The following is a 24,514-nucleotide window of genomic DNA, read 5'->3' on the forward strand; positions in this document are numbered from 1 at the left end:
AGATCTCATACAACCACCCATGAAGCTGGCTAACAGGAATGAAACAAATAGTGCTCAAAATAAGTATAAAAGATTAAAAATGTAGAACAGTTGTTTTGACACTTTACCTTTTCAATCTATAAGAAAATGGAGGCACAGTTACCTATAATTCCCCATATGCCGATTTTCATGTTCCTCTTTTAAAATCTGCTTTCGTAACTGAGCGAGTCTCTCTTTCTAGAAATGAAGAAATTTGACAAATAAAATCTGACCAATGAATTATGCAATTCAAATTTTGGATATATTCTTAAAATTTTCATACCAACTCTTCTTTCCGCCTCTCTAACTGATGTCTCTGCTGTTCCCAGTCTGAGGACCCTGGTAAGAGCCTTTTTATTGAATTTTGACCATATAGTCTCCTTTGAGCCTCAGCTTTTTGTTTGGCCAAGTTTCTCCTTTTATCACTGGTCCTGAAATTTAAAACACAGGAATTCAAGTAAGTCCTGATCTTATCCCTGTGAGGAGAATGAGCAGAAGAGGAGACACATTGGGGCTATGAATCAATGTTTATATATATCCACATCCGTCATAGTCATCTAATCATCCATCAGCTATGGGTCTCCTTATACTAAACTGAGGTTCTGTATTCCCAGGAGCTGTGATGGAATACTCTGAGCAATCTACATTCTTTGGGATTTTCTTGAGATTAAAAGCATATATCCTTACAAAATGAACTTTGAGGTATACATGGAGCCACACTCTAAGTAAAACATTGTGTTAAGAATTGTGCAGACTTGGGGGCACCTGGGTGGCTCAGTGGGTTGGGGCCTCTGCCTTTGGCTCGGGTCATGATCCCAAGGTCCTGCGATCGAGCCCCAGATTGGGCTCTCTGCTCTGCGGGGAGCCTGCTTCCTCCTCTCTCTCTGCCTGCCTCTCTGCCTAGTTGTGATTTCTCTCTGTCAAATAAATAAAATATTAAAAAAAAAAAAAAGAATTGTGCAGACTTGAAAGACAAGTCTAACACATATATGCCCATGGAGCACTCCATCTGGATGGAGAGAAAAGGCACATCTATAATGTAAACTTCATTAGCATATGCTCAAAGTGTTAAGAATTGTACTAAATTCTTTGAGTGGAACAACACTAAGAAAAATAAGGAAAATGAATTCCAATTTTCCTTTATTTTTAAGTCTAGAAATTTCTCACTGTCTGAACTATGTATATCTCACTTTTAAGAAGACAAAAACACCCATAGATTATGTCCTGAACTGGTTGGCAAAGACACGCAAAAAACAAAAACAAAAACAAAAAATAATAAGGCTTACTTATATAATAATAGTAAATGTAAAAGAAAGTATAGGTATACTGTTTGAATAATCCAAAATATTTGATGCACTTGTGTAAGCTAAATAAACAAAAATTTCACTTTCTATATCTCCTCTATTCATTTCTTTTAGGATAATTGAAATGTCAGTTAAATTGAGGTGAATCATTCTTTGATCAAGCAAAAAAGGGGCCATATGAAAATTTCTTAACAAATTTACCTATCAAAAAAAAAAAAACAGAAAAACGAATTCATGCTTTGATCTCTTTTTTTAATAATGCTTTCCATAGAAAGCTACTTCTTAAGCAGATATCTGCTAAATGCTTGGAAACATTTAAAATAAATAAATTGCTTGGAAGCATCCCACAACTCTTTTAGAGTTCTTTAAATGATGATTAGAATCAATTGAAATAATAAAATCCCTGGGCTTAAATGACCTCAGAGGTCCTTTAATCCAACACCCTAAACACTATTTGAGCACTTAATGGTAAACGCCTCACAACTTCATTAAGCAATTCAATTAAACTTCTAACAAATTTCTTTCATACTGAGCCAAAAGCTTTCCTACAATATAGCATTTTAAATATTTGAGATCCATGATCATTTACACTGCAACCAACCTAATAATATTCTGTTGGTGCAGCAATCCCCCTTCCAAGTGCATATCCAAAGGAGTGGAAATTGGGCTGCAAAGAGATACCTGCACTCCCATGCTCATTACAGCATTATTCACAATAGTCAAGACAGAGAAGCAAACGAAATGTTCCTCAATAAATGAATGATAAAGAAAATGTGGTATATACATACAATGGACTATTATCCAGCATAGGGGACGGGGAGAAATTCCTGGCTATGCTTTTCTTTTTTTTTTGCAAAAAAAATTTTTTTTATGTTTTCAGTTTTTATTTTTTTTATTTTATTTTTATTTATTTTCAGCATAACAGTATTCATTGTTTTTGTACCACACCCAGTGCTCCATGCAGTCTGTGCCCTCTCTAATACCCACCACCTGGTTCCCCCAACCTTCCACCCCCCCACCTCTTCAAACCCTTCAGATTGTTTTTCAGAGTCCATAGTCTCTCATTGTTCACCGCCCCTTCCAATTTCCCCCAAGTGCCTTCTCCTAACTCCCCATGTCCACAAATAAGTGAAACCATATGATAATTGACTCTCTCTGCTTGACTTATTTCACTCAGCATCATCTCTTCCAGTCCCGTCCATGTTGCTACAAAAGTTGGGTATTCATCCTTTCTGATGGAGGCATAATACTCCATAGTGTATATGGACCACATCTTCCTTATCCATTCGTCCGTTGAAGGGCATCTTGGTTCTTTCCACAGTTTGGCAACCGTGGCCATTGCTGCTATAAACATTGGGGTACAGATGGCCCTTCTTTTCACTACATCTGTATCTTTGGGGTAAATACCCAGTAGTGCAATTGCAGGGTCATAGGGAAGTTCTATTTTCAATTTCCTGAGGAATCTCCATGGCTATGCTTTTCAGTGGGACGGTTAACCCTGCCTTAACAACTTAACAACTGCCTCTTTTTTGTTTACCCAGGCAGCAAGACCCAGTGGGAAGACCTGTGAACAGAAAGGTAGGAAATCCATGTGTTTGAGGGTTGTTACTTTTTTAACTTCCTGAATGAACTCTGCTTTAGTTTCTTCTTGTGAGGTGAGGAAGATAATGTAGAGATTTTCCTCAGGTATTCTCCAATACAACCTTACACTCTATATTGAATAATTATACAAACACTGTAATTTAACCTATTTACTGAAGATTCAGAACATGATATGGAGAGAAGAAAAAGCAGTTTGTAGAGAGGAAAAGATATTTAAAAAGAAAACACTAAATGGGTTTGAAGATGAAATCAAGAAATTCAAAATATAAAATAAGAAAAAATTACAAGCCAATCCCATGTACAAGTGATTGTTCTATGCCAAAAGTGGTGAAAACCTTCCAAAAGATGGAGGAAACACCTTACCTGATGTTTAGCAGCTTTAGAGCATTTAGCAGCACTCCCCTTTTTACATCATAGTCTATTTTCTGATCAGTTCCAAAGCTTGGAGCACGATTAATCTGAAATTTACAAAGAAAAGATGAGAATAGCCAAATGGTGGTGGTTAATTAATATTCAAAACATATTTGTTAAGCTAATGCAAGATCCCAAACCAGTAGAAAAACTCTACAATAAATCTCAAGGCTCTGCATGGTAGATGGTCCAGTTACCACTGCCATATCTTCCTTCCCAACCACCCTAAGTCAAAGAGTTGCAAGGAATTGACTGCTCTCATCGTCCACCTCCCCCTGCTGCCTTAGCTCAGGATCTTCAGTAAGCATTTGTGCCCTCTCCCTCTTCTCCACCTTCTCCAACCCAACACCTCATGCACTCTAGGTTTTAAGTTTAGGGAAGTTAAAAGTGACTCATCCTGACAAAATTTTAGAAGGCCAGTATTAACAATAATAATAATGATGTAACAAAAATAATATGCATGTTACCAATACAGTAATAATTAAATGTACTTATTTAGCATATAGAAACTCTCAGTGCCCTCTTTGCACTGCTTCAGATCTTCTGGATGATTTCATCTATTGCTGCCTAAAAAAGAAATTATTTTCTTTCTACCTGGATCAAACAATAAATCATCAATTTTCATTTCCAAAGACACTGACTATAGAACTCCGAAGTTACCATTAAAGATAACTGCAGATTAACTTCTATGAGTTTCTCTAACTGTTTAAGGACTCATGGGAATAAGCAAGCCATTTGTGGGTGTTCTTTTCGACATTTTTTCCAGGATTTCATTAAGATGAAAAATAGGAAGTAACAGTAACTGCATATACCCTGAAATCCATTTTACAATACACTACCACCTCAAGAGCAGGAATTTTTGTCTTTGTCTTTTTTGCTATGAAAACATAACTAGAATAGCAAGTGTTTAAGAAAATTACTTAATTAATTCAGTTGGCTAGAACACTGCTGAGTTCAAACCTACAGCTTAGCTTCATGACCACCACCAAACCTCATAGCCTATCTCAAAAAAAATGACACCATTAGTCATAGAAGAGGGTTGTCTTATACAATTCTATTCCATAAGAGACAAAATAACTAACAGTATGCATTTCACAACTGGCAGCTATAAGAAATATAAATAAGTAGAAGTATGTACATAGAAGTCAAACAGACAACAAAAAGATCACCTGTAATCCCATTACCCAGTAGACTATAATCCATCTGATAAATGGTGTATTGCTATCCATTTAATAAATGATAAATTTTTGTTATGCATATTTATCATTTTTATTTTATCTTCCAAATACATACCTATACTAACAATATTATTCTATAATCCAAGTTTTTTAAAATATATCATGAAAATCTTTCATGTCATCACTTCGACCATGGTATTCCATTTATAGAAATGTGCCAAACTATACTGTGCTTTTGCTGATCTCTGATTTAGAAGGTGATGGATATATTTCTGCCCATGTGATGTCATCTCAAGGAGAAGGGAACAGTGTGGTAACTTTAAGAACATCCATTTATTTCAGGCAAAATTTAAGAAAGGGAGTTTATTAATCTGTTATTTCAAAACTCTTAAGTATTTCCACTTACAAGTGTGAAGAAAGGATACGGTAATATCTTTTATATGAAAAATCTTTTAAAAATAAAATATTTTCTATACTATTCTATTCTGATTCAAATCTCTGCAATTTGTTATACAACTAACAACAGCTCTGCTGCTACACAGGACAGGATTATAAATTGAACCGGACATTTAGGAACCAATGACTAAATGGGTCACTGAAATGTTATCTATCTTTATAGAATTCCTTAGGTGTTCCATTCTAAAATTGCCATCTGGAATTCTACCAGACATATCTGTCCTCCAGGATGGAAGTAACCTTAGATCCTCTGTTACCTATGTCAGAATATTCCCTCTACTACCATAGAAAAGAAATTGGTCTACTGAGAAATGTACCCACACAAGGTAAACTAATATGTGAAAAGGTAGAAGAAAACTTTTTTCAATTCACATTTTGGATTTTTCAAAAGTTTTATGAGAAAGGTAAAGTAAAAAATAAAGATAGAAGGATAAAGTGAAAAATAAAGACAGAAGAAATTCTGAAAATTAAGGTTCCATTCAGTCAAAATTTTACCCTGGGGTGCCTGGGTGGCACAATGGGTTAAGTGTTCAACTCTTGGCTTTGGCTCAGGTTGTTATCTCAGGGTCCTGAGATGGAGCCCAGCATCGAGAGACTCTTTCTCCCACCTCCTATGCCTCTCCCCACTGCCTCTCTCTCTCACAAATAAATAAATAAATCTTTAAAAAAAAATCTATTCTGTGATGTTGATCGCTTCTTTGGTTCTCATTTCCTACCCCAATTCTAGAACAAACAAAGCTCAGCAGATGTTAGAGTCTTAAAGTTCAGTAGCTTGTAAATGCATGCAAAAATAAAAACTATTGGAAAGCAAATTAAATTAATAAATACTATTTATTAGCCAACCAAATCATAATTTTATTATCAAAACAAGCAAAATAATTTTATGCATATATCAAAGTATCCATATTAGATTCTAGGCTCCCAAATTACCATTGTTCCCTTGGTCTAGTAACTTATCCCCATCGCACCCCCATCTTTCCTAACCCCCAGTCCCCACTGCACCTTCCACAGCCTTAAGCCCTCTGCTCAGGTGTTCCCTCCTCTGCAAAGATTTTTTTAACTGTCAAATAAACACATGCACACAGAGAGATTAATCACTTTATTGTTTGTGCTGGTACCCTGTTCCTTACTTTTTTACTCATAACTATTACTGTAAGACACATATCTGAGTCCCCACTAGACCAGGGTAAGTGTTCTGTCTTCTTGGATCTCCACCCCCTGACACAAGGGCTTGTTGAAATTAATTCATGGGTAATTAAAGTATCAACAGCTTATTCATATCCTACCCAATTTCCATATTTTCCCCCAAAAAAAATGTTTCTGTGCTTGAAAATTTCTGCAATTTTGCCACTATGAATTATTACCTGCAATTATTCCAGTTAACTAAAAGTTATCATATTCTCAGATGCACCTTCTATCTTATTCCACTTGATGGTGCCAAAAGGTTTTTAACAACATATGTTAGAACCACTACAATTGCAGCTGGGAGAAAACACAAAGAAGCAAGATCTAAATAAGATTCCTTTAATTATTTTAATATAACAAATCTTTCATTATCCATAGCTGTTGGTTACTGTAAAGTTTCTGTAATGGTTCTGACTGATCTGGAAATGAAGAAATGAATCAAAAATGAAAATATGTTAATGCAAATAATGTTATTTAGCTCTTGATTATTGTTGAGTTTTTTAACGACTATTGATCTGGACATGATGAAGAGAATAAAGTATGAAGAAACATTAATGCAAACAATGGTGTTTTGAGCCTTTAAAAAAATACAAAATTCAACCGTTCAGTCAATTCTGATATACCAAACTCATACAAAGCTCATTAGACAAATGCTTTTAAAACCAGGTCAACTAATCATCTGCAGTTATTATTCCCCGATATACTTTCAGTTCCACCTCATGCATGCGCCATCACTTCTTCCCCACCCCATCAAAGACAAAGGACAAGCAGCAAGAGCAGGAAAAGTGGATCTATAGTTAAGAACAGGAAAGGAAAATTGCAGACAAAGTAGGAAACCTAAGGAAGAAAATATCAGGCCCTAGTAAGATGCAAAGTCAAGTGCTTTCATATACGTGTAATGAAAGAAGCAAAAAGACAAGCAAAATTCCTCACATTTTTCTTATTTCGAGGACCCAGGCAAGAGTAAAATTTGAACATCTGACACCTGTAGTTGATTGGAAACATAAGATACATTCCTGGAACATAGAATGAGCACACACACACACACACCCCATAAGCCCTCCAACTGGGAAAGTACTCTTTCTTGAAGATATACTTTGAATCTCTTGATTATCTATCACTCATTCGATTTGCTTTTTCAAGTTACAGATGGAACTTCCAACTTCAAAATCATTACCAAAAAAAAGAGATGATCAGCTTAAAATGAAAGGTACTTGGTGACTGTGCCTTCTACAGCAGTATGTCCAACAGTGTAACTAATCTAATCAACGCTGGTGTTAGGTATGTGCTGTTTTCCTGGTAAAGTTTCCTAAGCACAGTGTTCTGTGCCCATGCACTCTGTGACTCCAGATCTGGGGTCTGAGAGGGAGCTGCTGAATGGGTTAGTACTGGACCACATAACTTCTAAGTTTTGTTTTGGCTTTTTGGTTTTTTTTCGATGTAACATAAATATGACTGGAAGGAAATATACAAAAATCTTAAACAGAGACTATTCTTATTTTTCCCTTATATTATCTCATCTTTTCCTAATACTAAGTGACCTTTTATAATAGGAGAAAAGTAATGATGACTCTGACCATAGCAGGGACTGGCAGCAAATCCAAAGGAACACAGTTAACAGGCTGGGTATGAGCGGAGCCCCAGGCGTATTATATGGCCTTAAGGGAGAATCCATGCCAGCTGGGGTATGAGGTACTGAATACTGATTAATGAACCAGTGGAGCCTCTCTCTTCTTGGAGAGTTTGAATGGCTGTGATCCTGAAGCCCCGCCACCCACACAGAGGAAAGACAACACCCAGAAGTCATGAAGTGGTAGAGGCCGTGAGGCTGGGAAAATAGTGGAGAAAGTAGGTAACAAACCAGTAAAAGCAGATCCATGCATATATTCAAAATTCCTGGCCTAGGAATTCACTCGACATTCATTTAGGAAAAGTAGTATCAAGCACATCCTGGCCCATTCCTGGATCTGTTCTATTCTCCGAAATTTTGTTCTCTTCTTCCCACATGCTCCATTCAAGCCTCTTTCTGCCCAGTTAATGAGCCAACGGTGCCAAGTACACATTTAAAAAACATTTGTTTTCATGCACAAGGACAGTAGTAACTTCACTTTCTTCTTAAAAGAAATGCCTTACCTCCAGAAGCCATGGCTTTAGTTTTCTGTCCAACAAGATATCGAATCCCAGGACTTCGAAACAGACACTTTCACTTCCTGGAGGTTGCCCGGGTCTACACATTCGATACGCATGCAGGACGTGAGGCTCTGCGACAATCAAAGTCTTCACAACCAACTCCTGCACGTATAGTGATTTAAAGAAAAAGAGGAAAAAAAGGTGAAAATGCCTTACAGAAAAAGTTTCCATATATGGAAATAAGGCCTGGACCTACAAACAGCACCCTGGTCAAGTTCCCAAAGCTCTATGCCATGTGGCCCCTGCCACTGCTCTGATTCCACTCCATGCCACTCCTGCCCTGCTCACTACACCCTGCGCAGGCTGGTCTGCTCAGGGCCCCTGGCCATAACTGGTTCCTCCTTCTGGAACACCTCGCCTGATAGTCCCATGCCCGGCCTTGATATTCAGAGAGACTTCCCCAAAGCTGGAGTCGACAGTAGCTGCTGTCATCCCTTCTTGCACCACTTCGCACAGTATAGAATCAGCACATCTTTTCCTTTTTTTTGGTGAGAGCCATGGCCTTGTGCCTATGTTAGTGCCTGCCATTTAGGAGATACTCAAAATAGTTATGAATAAGTTAAAAAGTTGATAAATGTGGCTTCTATCGGTTAAATAAATAAGGCTAAGATCATATGCTAGCCTTCTCAGAAACCATGCAGAAGGGTTTAGGAGTGGCAGGGAAGAAAAACTACAAGGAGGATAAACTATTTCACAGACAGCATAGAACTTCCAGTTAGACAAAAGCTGGAAAGGTGGGATAGAATCTAGGGGAGGTGGGCTTCTTTGTGTGGTAGTGATTTTGCAGTTCATAAGGTTTACCTGAGAAGAGAGTCCAGCCGATTACAGAAATAGCTTATCAACACTTCCTGCGAGGACACACGACACTACAACACTACTAGAGTGAGTTATGAATACTCATAAAACAAAAAGTTGGTTTACTGAAGTTTAACAACAAGTTACGGATTGTGGAAAAGCTGTCTTGCAGGGGTTTTTGGCTTAGAATATATGTCTTTTTAAGTCCCTCTCTACAGGTATAGGCAATTTAGCAAGGCAATTAAGAACTTAGCTCAAAAATCAGGCTTTCTGGGTTTATTCTTGGCTTTGCTTCTTGCTAGATGTACAACCTCAGTTACGTTGCTTTAACTTTGTGAGTCTCACTTTCCCCAAGATAAAAGGGAAGTAGTAGTAATACCTACTGCAAAAGACTGATGTAAGGACAGAATGAGACTCCATTTAAAACTCTCAGCATAGTGCCTAGAACAGAGTAAACCTTCAATAAGTGTTAACTACTACTATTATTATAGTTATTCTATCATTCCTCCCAAACCCCACCTCCTGTGTTAGGTCAGAAATAAACATTCTACTACCTGGTGGCAGCAATATTCACTGTGTGAGAGAAAAAAAATGAGAGACAGAAATTAACTTTGCTGTTACCCAGACCCCCAATCCAGATCATATTTGGGGTAAGTATCAGAGATGGCATGAGAGGTTGTTTTACAAAATTTTCATCAAAATAAAAAATTAACAGTAACACTAAAGGATATAAAGACGAAAGCCAAAAAACCACTTCATATAAATCTTTGGATATATTAGTGAAGTCACTAGAGAATAAAGGAAAAAAAGTTAAAATCTTGGCTAATAAGTATCTGCATGAAACAACTCACGCAGGGTGGGGAGAGTGAAAAGTAATAAACCCTGAATTACAAATCTGTGTTTTTTCTACATAAAACACACATTTGTAAGGAATGCAAAGGCAAGACTGCAGATATACGTGAAAATCAGGAGTGACATAACCAAACATGAATCAAATTCCACTAATGTTTTTGAGAATTTCCAACACAGCGGCATTGCTTTGAAATACGATTTGAAGATTTGTATTTATGTAAACATACAAAAAGCATTCAGTAAGGATGGTTTTACGATTACAATGGTTGTAATTTCTGTGGCTTGATTTTCTAGTGATTTCTTATTCATTCTTGACCTGCACAAAAGTATATATCTCTGTGCTACATACGGGGTACTACTGTATGTCAGTTTTCATACACAGTCACTTTTTAGAGAAATTACCCCCCTAAAAAAAAAGGTCATTAGTTAAAAAAGTCCTAAGTTAAATTCATGAAATTTGCAAACTATGACATTAAGATAAAAATTTACTGATTGACACTTTCTTTACCTCCCCGTTTTTATATTATTTCATTAACTCATCTTAAACAGATATCTTTATATACAGTTCTTAGTAAAGATAAATATAATTATAAAATACAATTATAAGATAATTATAAAAAGTAAGTATTAACAGTCTCTTAAGTATTAACTCATTGCTTATTTGTAGATTGTTAATAAAATTATATATTCTAATGTAGGCCAGAATGATATAAAATTTACCCATTTATAGAAGGGATCATAAATGTTTCTGAGCTTATAGGTGCACATTGACCACATTTAAGTTATATATGAAAATTATATTTTAGGCTCTAACAGAAAGGTTCATTTCTACACCCTCTTGTTAACATGAGTCTTACTTCTATGTCTTCTCCCAATTCAATCATGTAGGGAAAGTACCACTTAAAGCCAGTTTTTCTCTCTGATTGATTCTCTCTACTCATTCTTCACCAAGGCAGTCCAAGAAGTTACACCTTTCCACGAGGACTTCTCCAAAGAAGTGAAAACCCAGATGGAAGTGAAAAATTTGGTAAAGACAAAGGAAAATCACAGGGCATAGAGAACTTTCTTGTTCTCAGTGAGCTAGTCATCACATGATCCATTCATTAAATCATCCAGGTAGCATCAGGACTGATCTTCCTTGTATGAGCCACTGCCCCAAAAAAACAAATTTCACCCCTTTGATGAATCTAACCTGCTATGATAATAAACTATTATTATTAAAATATTTTTTTGAATTTCTGCAAAATCGGCATTGGTAGAATAAATAAGCAGATAAATAAACACAGCATTATTGTACTCAAAATTCTTGTTTGGATGTATTGAGGTTATCAGGAAGATAGAGTAGAAAGTTAACAAGTTGGTGGACCTCTTACAAAATTCAGTGGACAAACATTTATGCTGGAGCCCCTGAATTTCTAAAAAGTTTTGAATGTGTTGCCAATATTTATAAATCAAGAGACTTAGAGTTTTCACTGGCAAATTAGAAGAATGAGTCACACTGGGCCCGGAATACCATGTAGCACCAAAAGGCTGGTGCTGAGTAGTGTCCACCCCCTTCAGATGTCTTATGCTTTTCAAATCACCATGGTAAACACCCTATTTACTTCTTTGCAGACCATTTCACTCCTTTTTACTTGTCTGACACCCAAGGGTCTCTGGATTTATGTTCTGTGATATAGAAAATAAAATAAAATAAAATAAAAATAAAAATAAGAAATAAAAATTAAAATTAAAAATATCAACCAACAAAACAACAAAAGGATAAATACAATGATGCTGATTTTTCTGATTTTCTCAAGAGAACCATATTCACTATGAACTTTCATGTCCATTTTCCATGATAGATTTATTTAAATTATATAGTATTTGTCCCCAAAGGCAAACTAAACCATACTGCATAGCCCTCTCATATTAAGTCCTCTTCTAACTTTGAATACCATTGTGATACCTCTGCTGGGATTCATAAAGAGTCAGTTTCACTGAGGTTATCTTCTCAGATCTGCTTCCTTTATTCTCTTTACCATTACCATTTGCAATGCAACCCACTGCCATGGCTTTAAGTACCAATCACACCCCAAACCTACACTTCGAACTGCCTGCTTGATCTTTATACCTGAGAAAACATTTTAAGTTCAACAAGTCTCTACTGGAGCTCATTATCATAGCCTCATGACCTTTTAACAGTTTAGTGCAGGTGTCAGTGCCTCCAGAAAGCCCTTCTCCAATCCCCACCCATAGAAAGCTACTATCTGGTCTTCCTCTACATTCCCACAGAATCCCGTGCATGGCTCTGTTGTTGTATATGTTAAGTTACACTTTATTAACAACTTCTACGTGGGTCTTTCCTACCAAACTCCAAGTTTTTTGAGGATTGGAACTGTATCTCATAAATCTTCAGATAATCAGCCAGAAACAAGCATGTATTATGGGTTCATTAAGTGTTTACTGAATGACTGAATGAAAGTAATGAAGAGAACTCTTTTCCCTCACCTATAAAACTAAACTCCAGATTATCTCAAAATAAATTCCTTTCTACTCTATTTCAGATAAAGCCACGCCCATTCTCCCTATAATTCCTCCTTAAAACTGCAGAGGAATGTCTGACTACTTCTCCCTGATTTTGGACATTCAGTTAATGTCAATGCTGACCTCACTGTCCCCTCTTCTACTGTGGTTCATTTCAGGCCATTCTTTTCACTTAAACTACCTCTAGGTGCCTTCCTCTACCTACTCTTGGTCTGTACTATACCAATATTCAGATTTACCTTTTAAATTCACAGTCATTGGCCTTACTACTCTCCTCCTACTCTCCTCCCTTAAAATCTGGAAGGAATGAATCCTTACTGCCTATCAAGTTAAGCCTTGATTTTCAGACCTAAAATTTTGCCTCCACGTATCTTTTCAGCTGTAAGTCCCCACAAAATTCCCAAAATACCATATGTGTCAACCTGGGCCACTTACCACTATTTTCATACATCTATGCCTTTACTTATGCTTTTATTTGCACCTAGAACTCCCTCTCTCCAATCCCTAGCAATAAAAATAGCATTTATCAAGGTCTGTCACAATTCTCACTTCCCTCATGAAAATAGTTTACTGCCCAATCTAATGTAATCTGTTCTTTAGTTAAAATGCTGATGATGGGGCGCCTGGGTGGCTCAGTGGGTTAAAGACTCTGCCTTCAACTCAGGTCATGATCCCAGGGTCCTGAGATCGAGCCCCGCATCGGGATCTCGGCTTCAGGGAGCCTGCTTCCTCCTCTATCTCTCTCTGCCTGCCTCTCTGCCTACTTGTGATCTCTGTCAAATAAATAAATAAAATCTTTTTAAAATTTTTAAAAAAGAATAAAATGCTGATGATCCTCTAATCTGAAGAAAGACAGTTATAATTGTGAAAATGGTATAATCTTACTGAAATATCACTCCAAAACTTAGCAACATCATGTTGATTTGCTTGTAGGAATTCTGTAAACCACTTGATGGAACGTTTGCTGCCTTTGTTTTCCGTCTCATCCCTTTCAAAACGCTCATTGTGCTTGTTCACAGAGTAGTTTGTTAGATGCATGTATAACTGGGTCTGTAACAAGTAAGAACCAAAGTTGTCATCAGCTATGAAACTCTAGAACTGTGAGGTTTCACAGACCATAAAGCAACCAAAGATGAAAGACTATTTTAAAGTTTTAAAATATACAGATCAACAATTTCATGATGACTTAGATAATTTTCAAATTAAATACAATGGCATATTTCTAATAAAAGGATTACAAATGTAGTCATCTACAAAGTTACTTTATATATTATTCAAAATATATCTACCATTAAAAGCATTAAAATAATTATAGGAAACTGAAATTACACACTGCTAAGCAAGAAAAACAGTTTGTTTTTGTTAATTTGTTTTTAATTTTTTTTTTTTCCTGATAGTTCTCACCCATATTTGTTTTGGGAAGAGAATTTTCTAAGAGAGCATTCTGTGTTTTTTCAAAAAATAAAAAATGAAATATCTAGTAAGTAGCATGAATCAAAAGGCAGGACTACCAAACACAACCTCCTCCTTGCATAGGAACTAGGAGGCCACCGGAACTCATTCACGAGACAGAGCACACTTCAAATCAGCAGACAGAAGCAGCACACAAAGCTGTACAGAGTCTAAATGATTAACAGTAAATTAACAGCACTCCTTACTGGAGCTGTTATGCCTTAGCCTCTTTACACTTTTATATTTGTTGTTACTGTTATCCTCAAATAACTTGAAAAAGAATCCAAAATTTTAATCCTTTCATAATTGTCAACTAATACATATCTAATGATTCCTTATCAATCTAGCATAAACATTCATCAAATCTGTATCTCCTACCCTCATGAGCCTATTCCCAGGAGTTACTTTAGAGAGCAATGTTGCATCACAATGAATATATACTTCATGTACATGATTATTATTTAGGTTTGTTATTAACCAAGTATATTTGTATCATATTTTATTTTCACTGCAGTTACTTAGGCCTACAATATAAAATCTTTGAAACAAGTGTGCAGAAGTAATCATTTGAGCTACATGTTGTTTACTAACACAAGTGCCCATCACTAATTAAGAATTTATTTTTTCATTCTGGGACACCAGGGTGGCTCAGGTCCTGATCCCAGGGTCCTGGGATAGAGCCCCACATTGGGCTTCCTGCTCAGTGGGAAACCTGCTTCTCCCTCTCCCACTCCCCCCGCTTGTATTCCCTCCCTGTCTTTCTCTCTGTCAAATAAACAAAAATCTTTAAATTAAAAAAAAAAGAATTTATTTTTTCATTCATTAAACAGTACTTATGGAGCACCTACTTACTATCTACAGGAACTGGTACTGGGCACTGTGGATACATAGATAAACAAGATAGATACAGTCCCTACCCTAATGAAACTTAGGAAAAAGCTTTAAATTAAGTGATATTTAAAAGAAAGAGCATAAATCTTATGCTTATCTAACTGTAAGTGTTTCCACCTGAAGAAAAAGAAAATTAATCGAACTATAGAATTTCCTAGTTGCCAAAATATAAATCATTTTTCAATTTAAAAAAAGTTGAAAAATAATTTTGAGGGGTTCTCCATTTGGCAAGAATTTCTTGAAATAAATAATAATAGCAGTAATAAAGACTCTAGCTATCCTAGTGAAAAGGTGAGTAAAAAATAGAACTGTGCATTTTTCTTAAAACAGGATCTTTGGGGCACCTCGGTGGCTCAGTTGCTTAAGTGACTGCCTTTGGCTCAGGTCATGATCCTGGAGTCTTGGGATCAAGTCCCACATCAGGCTCCCTGCTCAGTAAGGAGTCTGCTTCTCCCGCTGACCTCTCTCCTCTCATGCTCTCTCTCTCTTAAATAAATAAATAAAATCTTTAAAAAAAAAAAACACAGTATCTTTGTAAGTAGGATTGGAAATTCTAGTTTCATATCCACCTCAACAAACATCCCCTTCTAAGTAGTTCATTGCCAGTTGGACATTAGCCATAAACAATAAACCAAATAGTAACTTGCAAGGAATGAAAAGGATAAAACTATTCTCCACCCCATTTTTTAGCATGTAGGCTCAATACAGTAAATTGGGATATATAAAACTTTTCAAGAACCAGCCAAATGTTACATTGGTAGCAAAAAATAAATGGTTATTATATTTCAATGCCTGAAATTCTCTGTCTTATGATCTCCTTATATGCAGTTTACCAATATTTAATTCTTAGAAATACACACAGCTCTTCATAAAATACATGCTATTTTAAAAACTGGAAATAGGAAGAAACAAATACTCAACAGTATGCCAGTGAGAAGCATTGATTTATTTTTTTCAGCCTTTTTTTTCTTAAGCTTACATTTTATATAATTGGGATCTTACTTTACATAAAACTTAAAATTCTATATACTTTTTTTTACTCTTTCATTTCTTAATCTAGGAATTTGATCATGGAGTTGAAAAAGGTGAACTTTTAAATTTTAGAGACCTATTAGGAACTGACACTTATATAGGAGAAGATCATTCTTTTTACATGTGAACCAAAGCCACAAGATTACATGATTCAAAAGCAATTGGCAAAGTGAGACCTTGAGGTTACATTTCCTGACTACCATACTTTCTTTATGATTTCCTAATCTAGTATATTTAAGCAAATCACATACACATAATTTAAGACATTAAAATAAATCACTTTATTACCTAAATGAGCTTACAAGTCTTATTACTCTTTTTTCTCAAAACATGACTATCTACCTTACAATGTATTATTCACACCAATTATTTTAATTATAAGCTAAGAGCTGACGAGTCTCAAATTAGGCCTATAGGTTGGTTCTCTCTTCTGAACTCTACACTTATGCTATACATCTGAATGCTTATAGCCTAGATCCATTTGGAGGCTGTGCAGGCGTGTCAAACCAAACACACTGGCTTCCTGCAAGACCTTTAATAGCCCCTGCATTTCCTACCACGGTGAATCGTACATCATCCATCCAAATGGCCCATGCCACAATTCTTGAGTTTTATCCTTAATTTCTCTCTCCTTTTTCCTCCTGTTCTACAAATCTAACCTGTCAGTATATCAATGTTATCCACATTATCATAAATATATCTTAAATCTATATTCTTATTGTTAGTATAGTCCTTCTGCTGCTACTTCAGATAAGGCCATTTTTCCCCTCACAGGTGGTTAGACAGGAAAACAGCTTCTCCCGTACCCTCACCTCTCCCATCCATCTACATCTACATCCATCTCTCAGATTCCCCACAGATAGACCAAGTGACTTTTTAAGATAAAAATCTCACTCCTTCTTTCCTTCTTTAAAATTTTTCAATGCTTCCCTTCTTCTTAGGTTAAATTCCAAAATCCTAGACATGGCCTAAAAAGCCCATCTGTTCGGTAAGCTCTTCACCCTCATCTCCGAACACCCACCCCACCACGGTCTGTATTGAGCCACACTGAACATGAGTGCTTTCTCCGGACACACCATACCTCTGGGCCATTTTTCTCTACGAACTTCCACCCCACCGCACCCTGCCCCCAACCTGGCTAGCCCTTCATTATTCATATTTCACTTAACAATCTCCCTCTCTAAACTTTATCTCCAGCTGCGTTAGTGCCCTTGCTATGCACTGCCTTCGCACCCTCGGTGTCGTAGACCATTACACTTACCATCAGGTATTATAATTGCTTATTTTATTTTCTGCCTCCCCACTAGACTGTTGCTTTTGAGAGGTCAAGCACTGTATCTGTCTTGGTCACTGTTTTTCCAAAACCAGCACAATGCCTAGAATGCAGTAGAGTGCAAATATTACTTGGTGATTGAATATATTCACACCTTATGACCTTTAAAGAGATGATTCTTTCCTTTATCTTCCTTTCCAGTGAAAAATTTACAGTTCTCTTATTCTTCCTTTGCCAGGTTTACAACATTTTTCATTAATTGAACATAGCAACATTTATGATCAGTCATTATGTAATTTTTAAAATATGACTTTCAGTGCAGTTAATTGTGTGCATAACATTGGAGGAGAACAATAACCAGGCTTTTGACAAAATGGGAAATGATAATTATAATTTTTACTATAATTAGTAGGTCCAAAAATAGGGTAGGGGTTAACTAAACTTTTAAGTATGGATAATAAAATTTGTGACTTTCATGATAAATTATGATAATAAATTACAGTTTGACCTTCATAAACCATAAACTGCTGTTTTGACTTTCATCAATGTGTTATGCCTATACAAAGGAAATCTTAATGGAAAAATATCTATAGAAAGCTCCATTTAATAGATTTTCAAATGCACACTAAGACTACCAGTTTATGTCTCTACTTTACATTTGGTCAGTGTAAATTTACCATCTTTTCTTTTGTGCAAAGTGACAAGTTAATAACTCTACTTTCTGGTAACTCTCACTTTCTTTGTTTCATATACTTTCTCCCACATCCTACTTGTTAAACCCTAACTTGTGATATAAAGCTTGCTCAAATACCACCTCCTCCATGAAAAGCTAAACATAAACTATCCTTCTACTCAACTCCATGATACTCTGTCTATACTTCTCAATGATATATTATTTCTATTTATATTTCTAAATAAATCATTTCTATCCAGGGCCAAAGCATACACCCATGAGTTTTGAAATCCATTTCTGTATAGGGTTATTGTACATACATGTGTACATGTCATTTCTATGCAAGGCCACTACATACACATGTGCTTTGAAATCTAGCCTTGTGCTTGCAGACAGCACCCAAAGGGAGGGCCTTCTCCTAGTTAGTCTGCCGGAGGAGACACCTTTTTATCTTTCTAATTTTCACAAAGCTGTCCATAAATGAGAAGAAGTCTTGTTTATGTACACAATTCCTAACTATAAAAACCTGATAAGGAGTACTTTGATTCATAAAATCTTTACATACAGTGCATACTCTAAGAAGTACAAATTGAACAAATGAATAAAACCATAGATTCTGTCTGGTATCACTTACCAAATTAGACTCATTAGGTGGAATGTATTTCTCTGTTCCCATTCGCACAAGTCCATCATGGTAGAGAAATATTTTCAGCGGATCACATGATGTCACCAGAATATAAATTCGTAAATCAAACTTGTAACCTTCCATTAGAAAAGGCTTTTCAATGTATTCTTGAACAATCAAATGATCCTGAGATGGAAGTTTGTCACCATTTCTTATCAAAGAAATTCTAAGTTAGAAAAAAAAAAGAATTAAAAGACTAATTTGATATGGGGTCAAGATATTTACAAAGTTACAGGTAATACTCAAGAGCAAAATGGTGGAGTAGGGAATCCCAGCGTCTGTCCCTCCACAATAGCAATAAACAGCCAAAAGATAGTCAGAATCAACTTTTTTGGAAAACTAGAAACTGACCAAAAGCTTATAACAACCAAGGAGCACTTCATTTAAAAAAAAAAAAAAAAAAGCCCGAATCTATATAAAACGAGCTTTGTGGCATTTTAACTTACTCTGGCCCATTCCCCAACCTCAACTCATCCTCAGACTTAAACAATAGCCCATGTTCCCAGTACAGGTCCTGGTTCTGGAGGGAGCAGAATAGACCTTATTCTTGTAGTAGTTTTATTTCTCTTGTTACTGTTGTTTTTCCTGTCTGATGGCTCCCTGAAGGAACTCAAGGACCGCTTTTATCTTGCCTAATTAGGAACTCTCTTAATGTAGTTGAGGCAGCTACTTGTGGGAGAGTGGGGGGGCAGGAGGCATTGTTGAAAACATTTGAAGACAAATGCATTAGTTCTTGCTGCCTATGACGACCAATAAATGTTGGAGAAAACAATATACTAACTAAAAATATTAGAAAGAAAAACTAAAGTACGAGAATCTTTGGGGAATAAAAGCTTTGAAAAGCTCAGACATATTTCTGGGAATCTAGAACACCATGTTCATGCCCAAGGCTAAGTGCATGCTCAGGAAAGACTTGAAAGGCCCTAAGCTCTTACCTCTGGTTAACCATCAGGCTCTGCACAAGCATGAAATGAAGACTAGGGCAGAGTTTTAAACTGCCTAGTTGAATGCTGAAGGCATATTCCAACACACATATACACCCCTTCTGCAAGGACTGGGAGTTTGGGTTTGGGGGAGGTTTTCTTGGTTTGTTTCATTTTGTTTTGTTTTGTTGGTTGCAAGTGTTTGAGGAGATGTCTGTCCACTTACAAGCTAAGCACCCACCCAAAAGAACAGGAACTTCAGTTCCACACACAACAAAAAATACAGACTTCACAAAATTATTTCAGAAAGATAACTAAACAAATAAAGAGTAACCATAACAAGCAGCAACAAAAAACCTTTCAGGGGGGAGAATCCGATTTCCAGCGTTGCTACATTATAACATTCAAAATGTCTGATTTCCAACAAAAAACTATGAGTCATGCAAAGAAAATTAAAGTATGGCCCATACACAGGAAAGTTACCAATTAATAGAAAGACAGACATTGGGCTTACTAGACAATCAATTATTTAGATCAACAGTTTTAAATCTGTTCAAAGGGTTAAAGGAAACCATATGGAGAGAACTGAAGGAAACCACGAGAAGAATAGCTCACCAAATAGAGAGTATCAACAGAGATAGAAGTTTTTGTTTGTTTGTTTGTTTTGGGTTTTTTTGGTTTTTTGTTTGTTTGTTTGTTTGTTTTTTAAGGAAGAGTGGAGGGAAACAAACTGAAATTCTGGAGTTAAAAAATAACAATAACTGAAACAAAAAAATTCATTAACAAGGCTAAACAGAAGATACAGGAAGTCAGAAAAAAATTAATGAACTTGAAGGTAGATCAATTGAGACTGAATAGGTCTGAGGAAAGGAAAGAAAAAAGAATGAAGAAAAATGAACAGAGGTTAAGAGTTCTATGGGACACCATCAAGAATATCAACATACACGTAATAGGAATCTCAAAAGAAGAGGAGAGAGAGAAAGGGACAGAAAGAATATTTAAAGAATTAATGGCTGCAAACTTCCCAAATTGATGAAAAACATTAACTACATATCTAAAGAACCCAATTAACTCCAAGTAGGATAAATTCAAAGACATCCACACTGAGACATATTATAATAAAACTGTCAAAAGCCAAGACAGAGAGAATCTTCAAAGCAAGACTAAAGCTACTTATCACACTCTATTGATCCTCAATAAGATAAATAGCTGATTTCTCAACAGAAACAATGGAGACTAGAGGCAGTAAAATGATATATTCAAAGTGTTGACAGAAAGACAGAGGAAAAAAATAGAATAAAATAAAATAAAATAACCTGTTAACCAATAATTCTATATCTGGCAAAAGTATTCAAAATTGAAGAAGAAATTAAGATATTCCCAGATAAAAACTGATAGCTTGTTAATAATATAGTTGGCCTATAAGAAATGCTGAAGAGAATTCTTCTGACTGAAATGAAAAGACACTAGACAGTAACTCAAATCCACACAAGTAAATAAAAAACACCTGATAAAGGTCACTACATAAGTAAATATGAAAGTCACTATTAATGTAGTTTAGATTTATAATTTTTTTTCCGATTTTATGTAAAATACAACTGCATTAAACAGTAATTATAAATCTATGTTGATGGGCACACAATGTATGAAAATGTAATTTGTAACAATAATAATATAAAGAGGGACAGAGCTATATAGAAGCAAAATGAGGGGCTCTTTTGTTTTTGTTTTACTACTGAAACTAAGTTGATATTAATCTAAACAAGATTGTTATAAATTGAGGTATTAATTATAATCCCAGGGAAACCATTTAAAAAAAACTCCAAAACAGATTCAAAGAGGGTACATGCAACCTGGTGTTTATAGCAGCAATATCAACAATAGCCAACTATGGAAAGAGCCCAAGTGTCCACCAAATGATGAATGGATAAAGATGTAGTGTGTATATGTGCAATGGAATATTACTCAGCCATCAAAAAGAATGAAATCTTACCATTTATAGCAATGGGAATGGAGCTAGAGTGCATTATGCTAAGCAAAGTAAGGCAGTCAGGGATAGACAAATACCGTAAGATTTCACTCATATGGGGAATTTAGGAAACAAAATAGATAAACATGTGGGAAGGGGGAAAAAAGAGAGAAGGAGAGAGGGGGAGGCAAACCATAAGAGGCTCTTAAAAATAGAGGACAAGCTGAGGGTTGATGGAGGGAAGTGGGCGGGGAATGAGCTAAATGGGTGATGGGTATTAAGGACAGCACACATGTACAATGAGCACTGGATATTGTATGTAAGTGAGTCAAAAAATTCTATTCCTGAAAAAAATAAAATAAAATAATTTAAAAATTTTTAAACTCACAAATATATAGTAAAAGAAATGACAAGAAAATTAAAATAGCACACAATAAAATATTTAATATAAAAGAGAGTAGAAGAGGAGGAATTGAGGAATGAAAACTATATTAAGACACAGATAACAAATAGCAAAATGGCTGAAATAAGTCTTTCCTTATCAATAATTACAAATGGATTAACTCTCCAACTAAGACTAGCATTGGCAGAATGTATTTAAAAAAAAACATGGTCCAATCACAGACTGTCTACAAGAGATTCACTTCAGATTCAAAGATACAAACAACGTGAAAGTGAACAAATAGAAAAGATACTCCATGCCGAAAGTAATAAAAGAGAACTGGAGTGGTATACTAGTATTACACAAAACAGACTTAAAGAGAAAATTTGTTGTAAAAGACAAGGACAATATGCAATGATAAAATGATAAATCAAAAGATTAAAATAACATATATGTGTTTTTATTAAAAGCAGCCTTGGGACATCTGGGTGGCTCAGTTAAGTGTCTGCCTTCAGCTCAAGTCATGATCCTGGGGTCCTGGGATCAAGTCCCGCATCCAGACCCAGCTCAATGGGGAGCCTACCGCATCCCCGACTTGTGTGCTCTCTCTCTCTATGACAAATATGTAAGTAAAATCTTTAAAAATAAAAAAATTAAAGCAGCCTCAGCCATAATTTCTCTGAAAAAATACATTGCAGAAAATGAACATTAGAAAGCAAATGGACACAGGAATATTAAGTTGTGTAATCTATGTTCAGCTAACACGTCTAGTTCATGGTACCTTAGCTTAAAATGTGTTTTACTCATTCTTAATTTAATCACCATGGCTCGATAAAGAAAAAAACTTATTTGTAAAGCAAAGAGGTTATAATTATTTTGCTTTACATGTCTAGCTATTGAAAGAGTAACTACCTTACTATTTTTTTTCTCCAAGTCAATTTGGCTCTACTATCAACTGAATTTTATCCTCCAAGGTTACTCTAAAATTATAAATACAAATTTTACGTTTAAGAAAAAAATTAGAAAATATCTTTTTTCTCTATTTTGTTTTCTCCTATAAAAGTCTTTCAACTGATTTAATCTTTAAATTGAAGAACTGAAGCCTGTGGAACAGGAAAAAATAGCTCAATAAATATTTAGTTCCAAAAAAGCAACAGAGACCCATTTTATTATTTTTTCATATTCAACCATGAGTGAATGCTCACATTTATTCTTTTCCCCCAAATTTTTTTTAAACTTTTATATGTTCTGGGTGAAAAATACCTACCCATGACCCATTGCACCATTGGCTGGTTTTACTATAAAAGTTTTCTGCTTTCTTTTTTTCTTCAATTCTTTCATGTAGTTCTGGAATTGGGTATATTCAGCAGGGAAGATCCATGTTCGAGGAACAAAGGTATAATCCAGAGGCCGGGACTTGATCATTCTGTAAATTAGAGATAATATGAAAAGTAATTTCTATTCATACTTTTCTAAATTTTCTTTCTCTGTGCTACTGGCATTTATTGCAAGGATTTAAATTCCCACGATTTCTTCATTTACTGATTCATTCCATATATGTCTATAAAGCACCTACTATGTGCTAGGCATTATTCTGGACACTGGGGATACATCAATGAAAGAAAAGGACAAGATTCTCTGTCCTATGTACCAATTCATATATTGGTAGATCATTCGAGTATACACTATATGCTAGGCACTAGGGATATTAAGATAAATTAATATGGGATAGGGCACTAGGTATACACTATATGCTAGTTTACACTATATGCTATAGTGTACTATATTCGAGTATACACTATATACTAGGCACTAGGGATATTAAGATAAATTAATGTTCTCTACCCTAAGGAATTTACAAATGGACTATTAAATACAATGTGGTAAGTGCAATAAAGACATACATGGCAAGGTAATGAGGAAATAGTCATTAACTCTGCCCCTGGGATGAGAGGGTTGGTAGCAGGAAATAGTTCACCACCAGGTGCCGTTCATGTTGTGTCTTTGAAGATAACTTTGAGTCCTCTGAGGCACCCATAAGGAGCAGTTTTGATCATTTTTTCCTACACTATTTTTGAAGTTTAACTACTTTTCTAAAAAAAAAAAAACATGTGAACCTCTGAGTACACTAGAAATTTTGTTTCATTTTGTTTTAACATGAACTACATATGTCTCTATATGTGGTTTTATGGCTACAATGTATGTCCTGATATTTTTATATTTGCTACTAATCATAGGCTGCCTATTTGATACATAATTTAAGGATAAAACTAGGTATAAAATGCTTACTTTTGATTAATCCCAATATTGACCATTTTGTACATATTGATTCCCAATAAAAATGAAGAAATTAGAAGAAATATTTTCAAATATTATTTATTAAAGAAAATCTGATTATTTCCAAAAAAAAGCTCCTTTTAATAAATGTAAGCAAGTCTCTTATAGATAAGGAAATACTGTTCCCAGATGAGACTGGTAAAATCTAAAATGAAACCAAAGTACATGGAAAGCACGGAGGCCGGGCCGACATTCTGAAACTAGGGTGTGGCATGTGCAAGCCACATGGCTTTCCACAGCTTTGGTTCCTATGGTTATCATATTTCAAGTGCTCTTTCAAGAAAACCCTATAAGAAAGTTATATTTCCACCATGAGAAGGGAAATAATTACCAACTCTTATCTGTGAAATCCAGAATAAGCCAATAAACTAAAGAATCTC

General features: G+C 35.5%; 1 protein-coding gene across 3 annotated transcripts in view; it reads right to left on the minus strand.

Annotated features, from left to right (window-relative positions):
* TTLL7 (tubulin tyrosine ligase like 7) overlaps positions 1-24,514 on the minus strand; it is a 93,193-nt gene that overhangs the window by 59,919 nt on the left and 8,760 nt on the right. For all 3 annotated transcript variants that reach the window (XM_032870229.1, XM_032870230.1, XM_032870231.1), the window contains exons 5-11: positions 23,065-23,223; positions 18,473-18,689; positions 13,403-13,567; positions 8,288-8,446; positions 3,288-3,382; positions 302-449; positions 143-216 (exon numbers count right to left, since the gene is read on the minus strand). In XM_032870229.1, coding sequence (XP_032726120.1) covers positions 143-216; positions 302-449; positions 3,288-3,382; positions 8,288-8,446; positions 13,403-13,567; positions 18,473-18,689; positions 23,065-23,223 — 1,017 coding nt within the window. The remainder of the gene's footprint in view (positions 1-142; positions 217-301; positions 450-3,287; positions 3,383-8,287; positions 8,447-13,402; positions 13,568-18,472; positions 18,690-23,064; positions 23,224-24,514) is intronic.

Source organism: Lontra canadensis, unplaced genomic scaffold (genome assembly GCF_010015895.1).
Source record: "Lontra canadensis isolate GAN:19392208 unplaced genomic scaffold, GSC_riverotter_1.0 scaffold40, whole genome shotgun sequence".
In the NCBI taxonomy this organism is placed as follows: Eukaryota; Metazoa; Chordata; class Mammalia; order Carnivora; family Mustelidae; genus Lontra; species Lontra canadensis.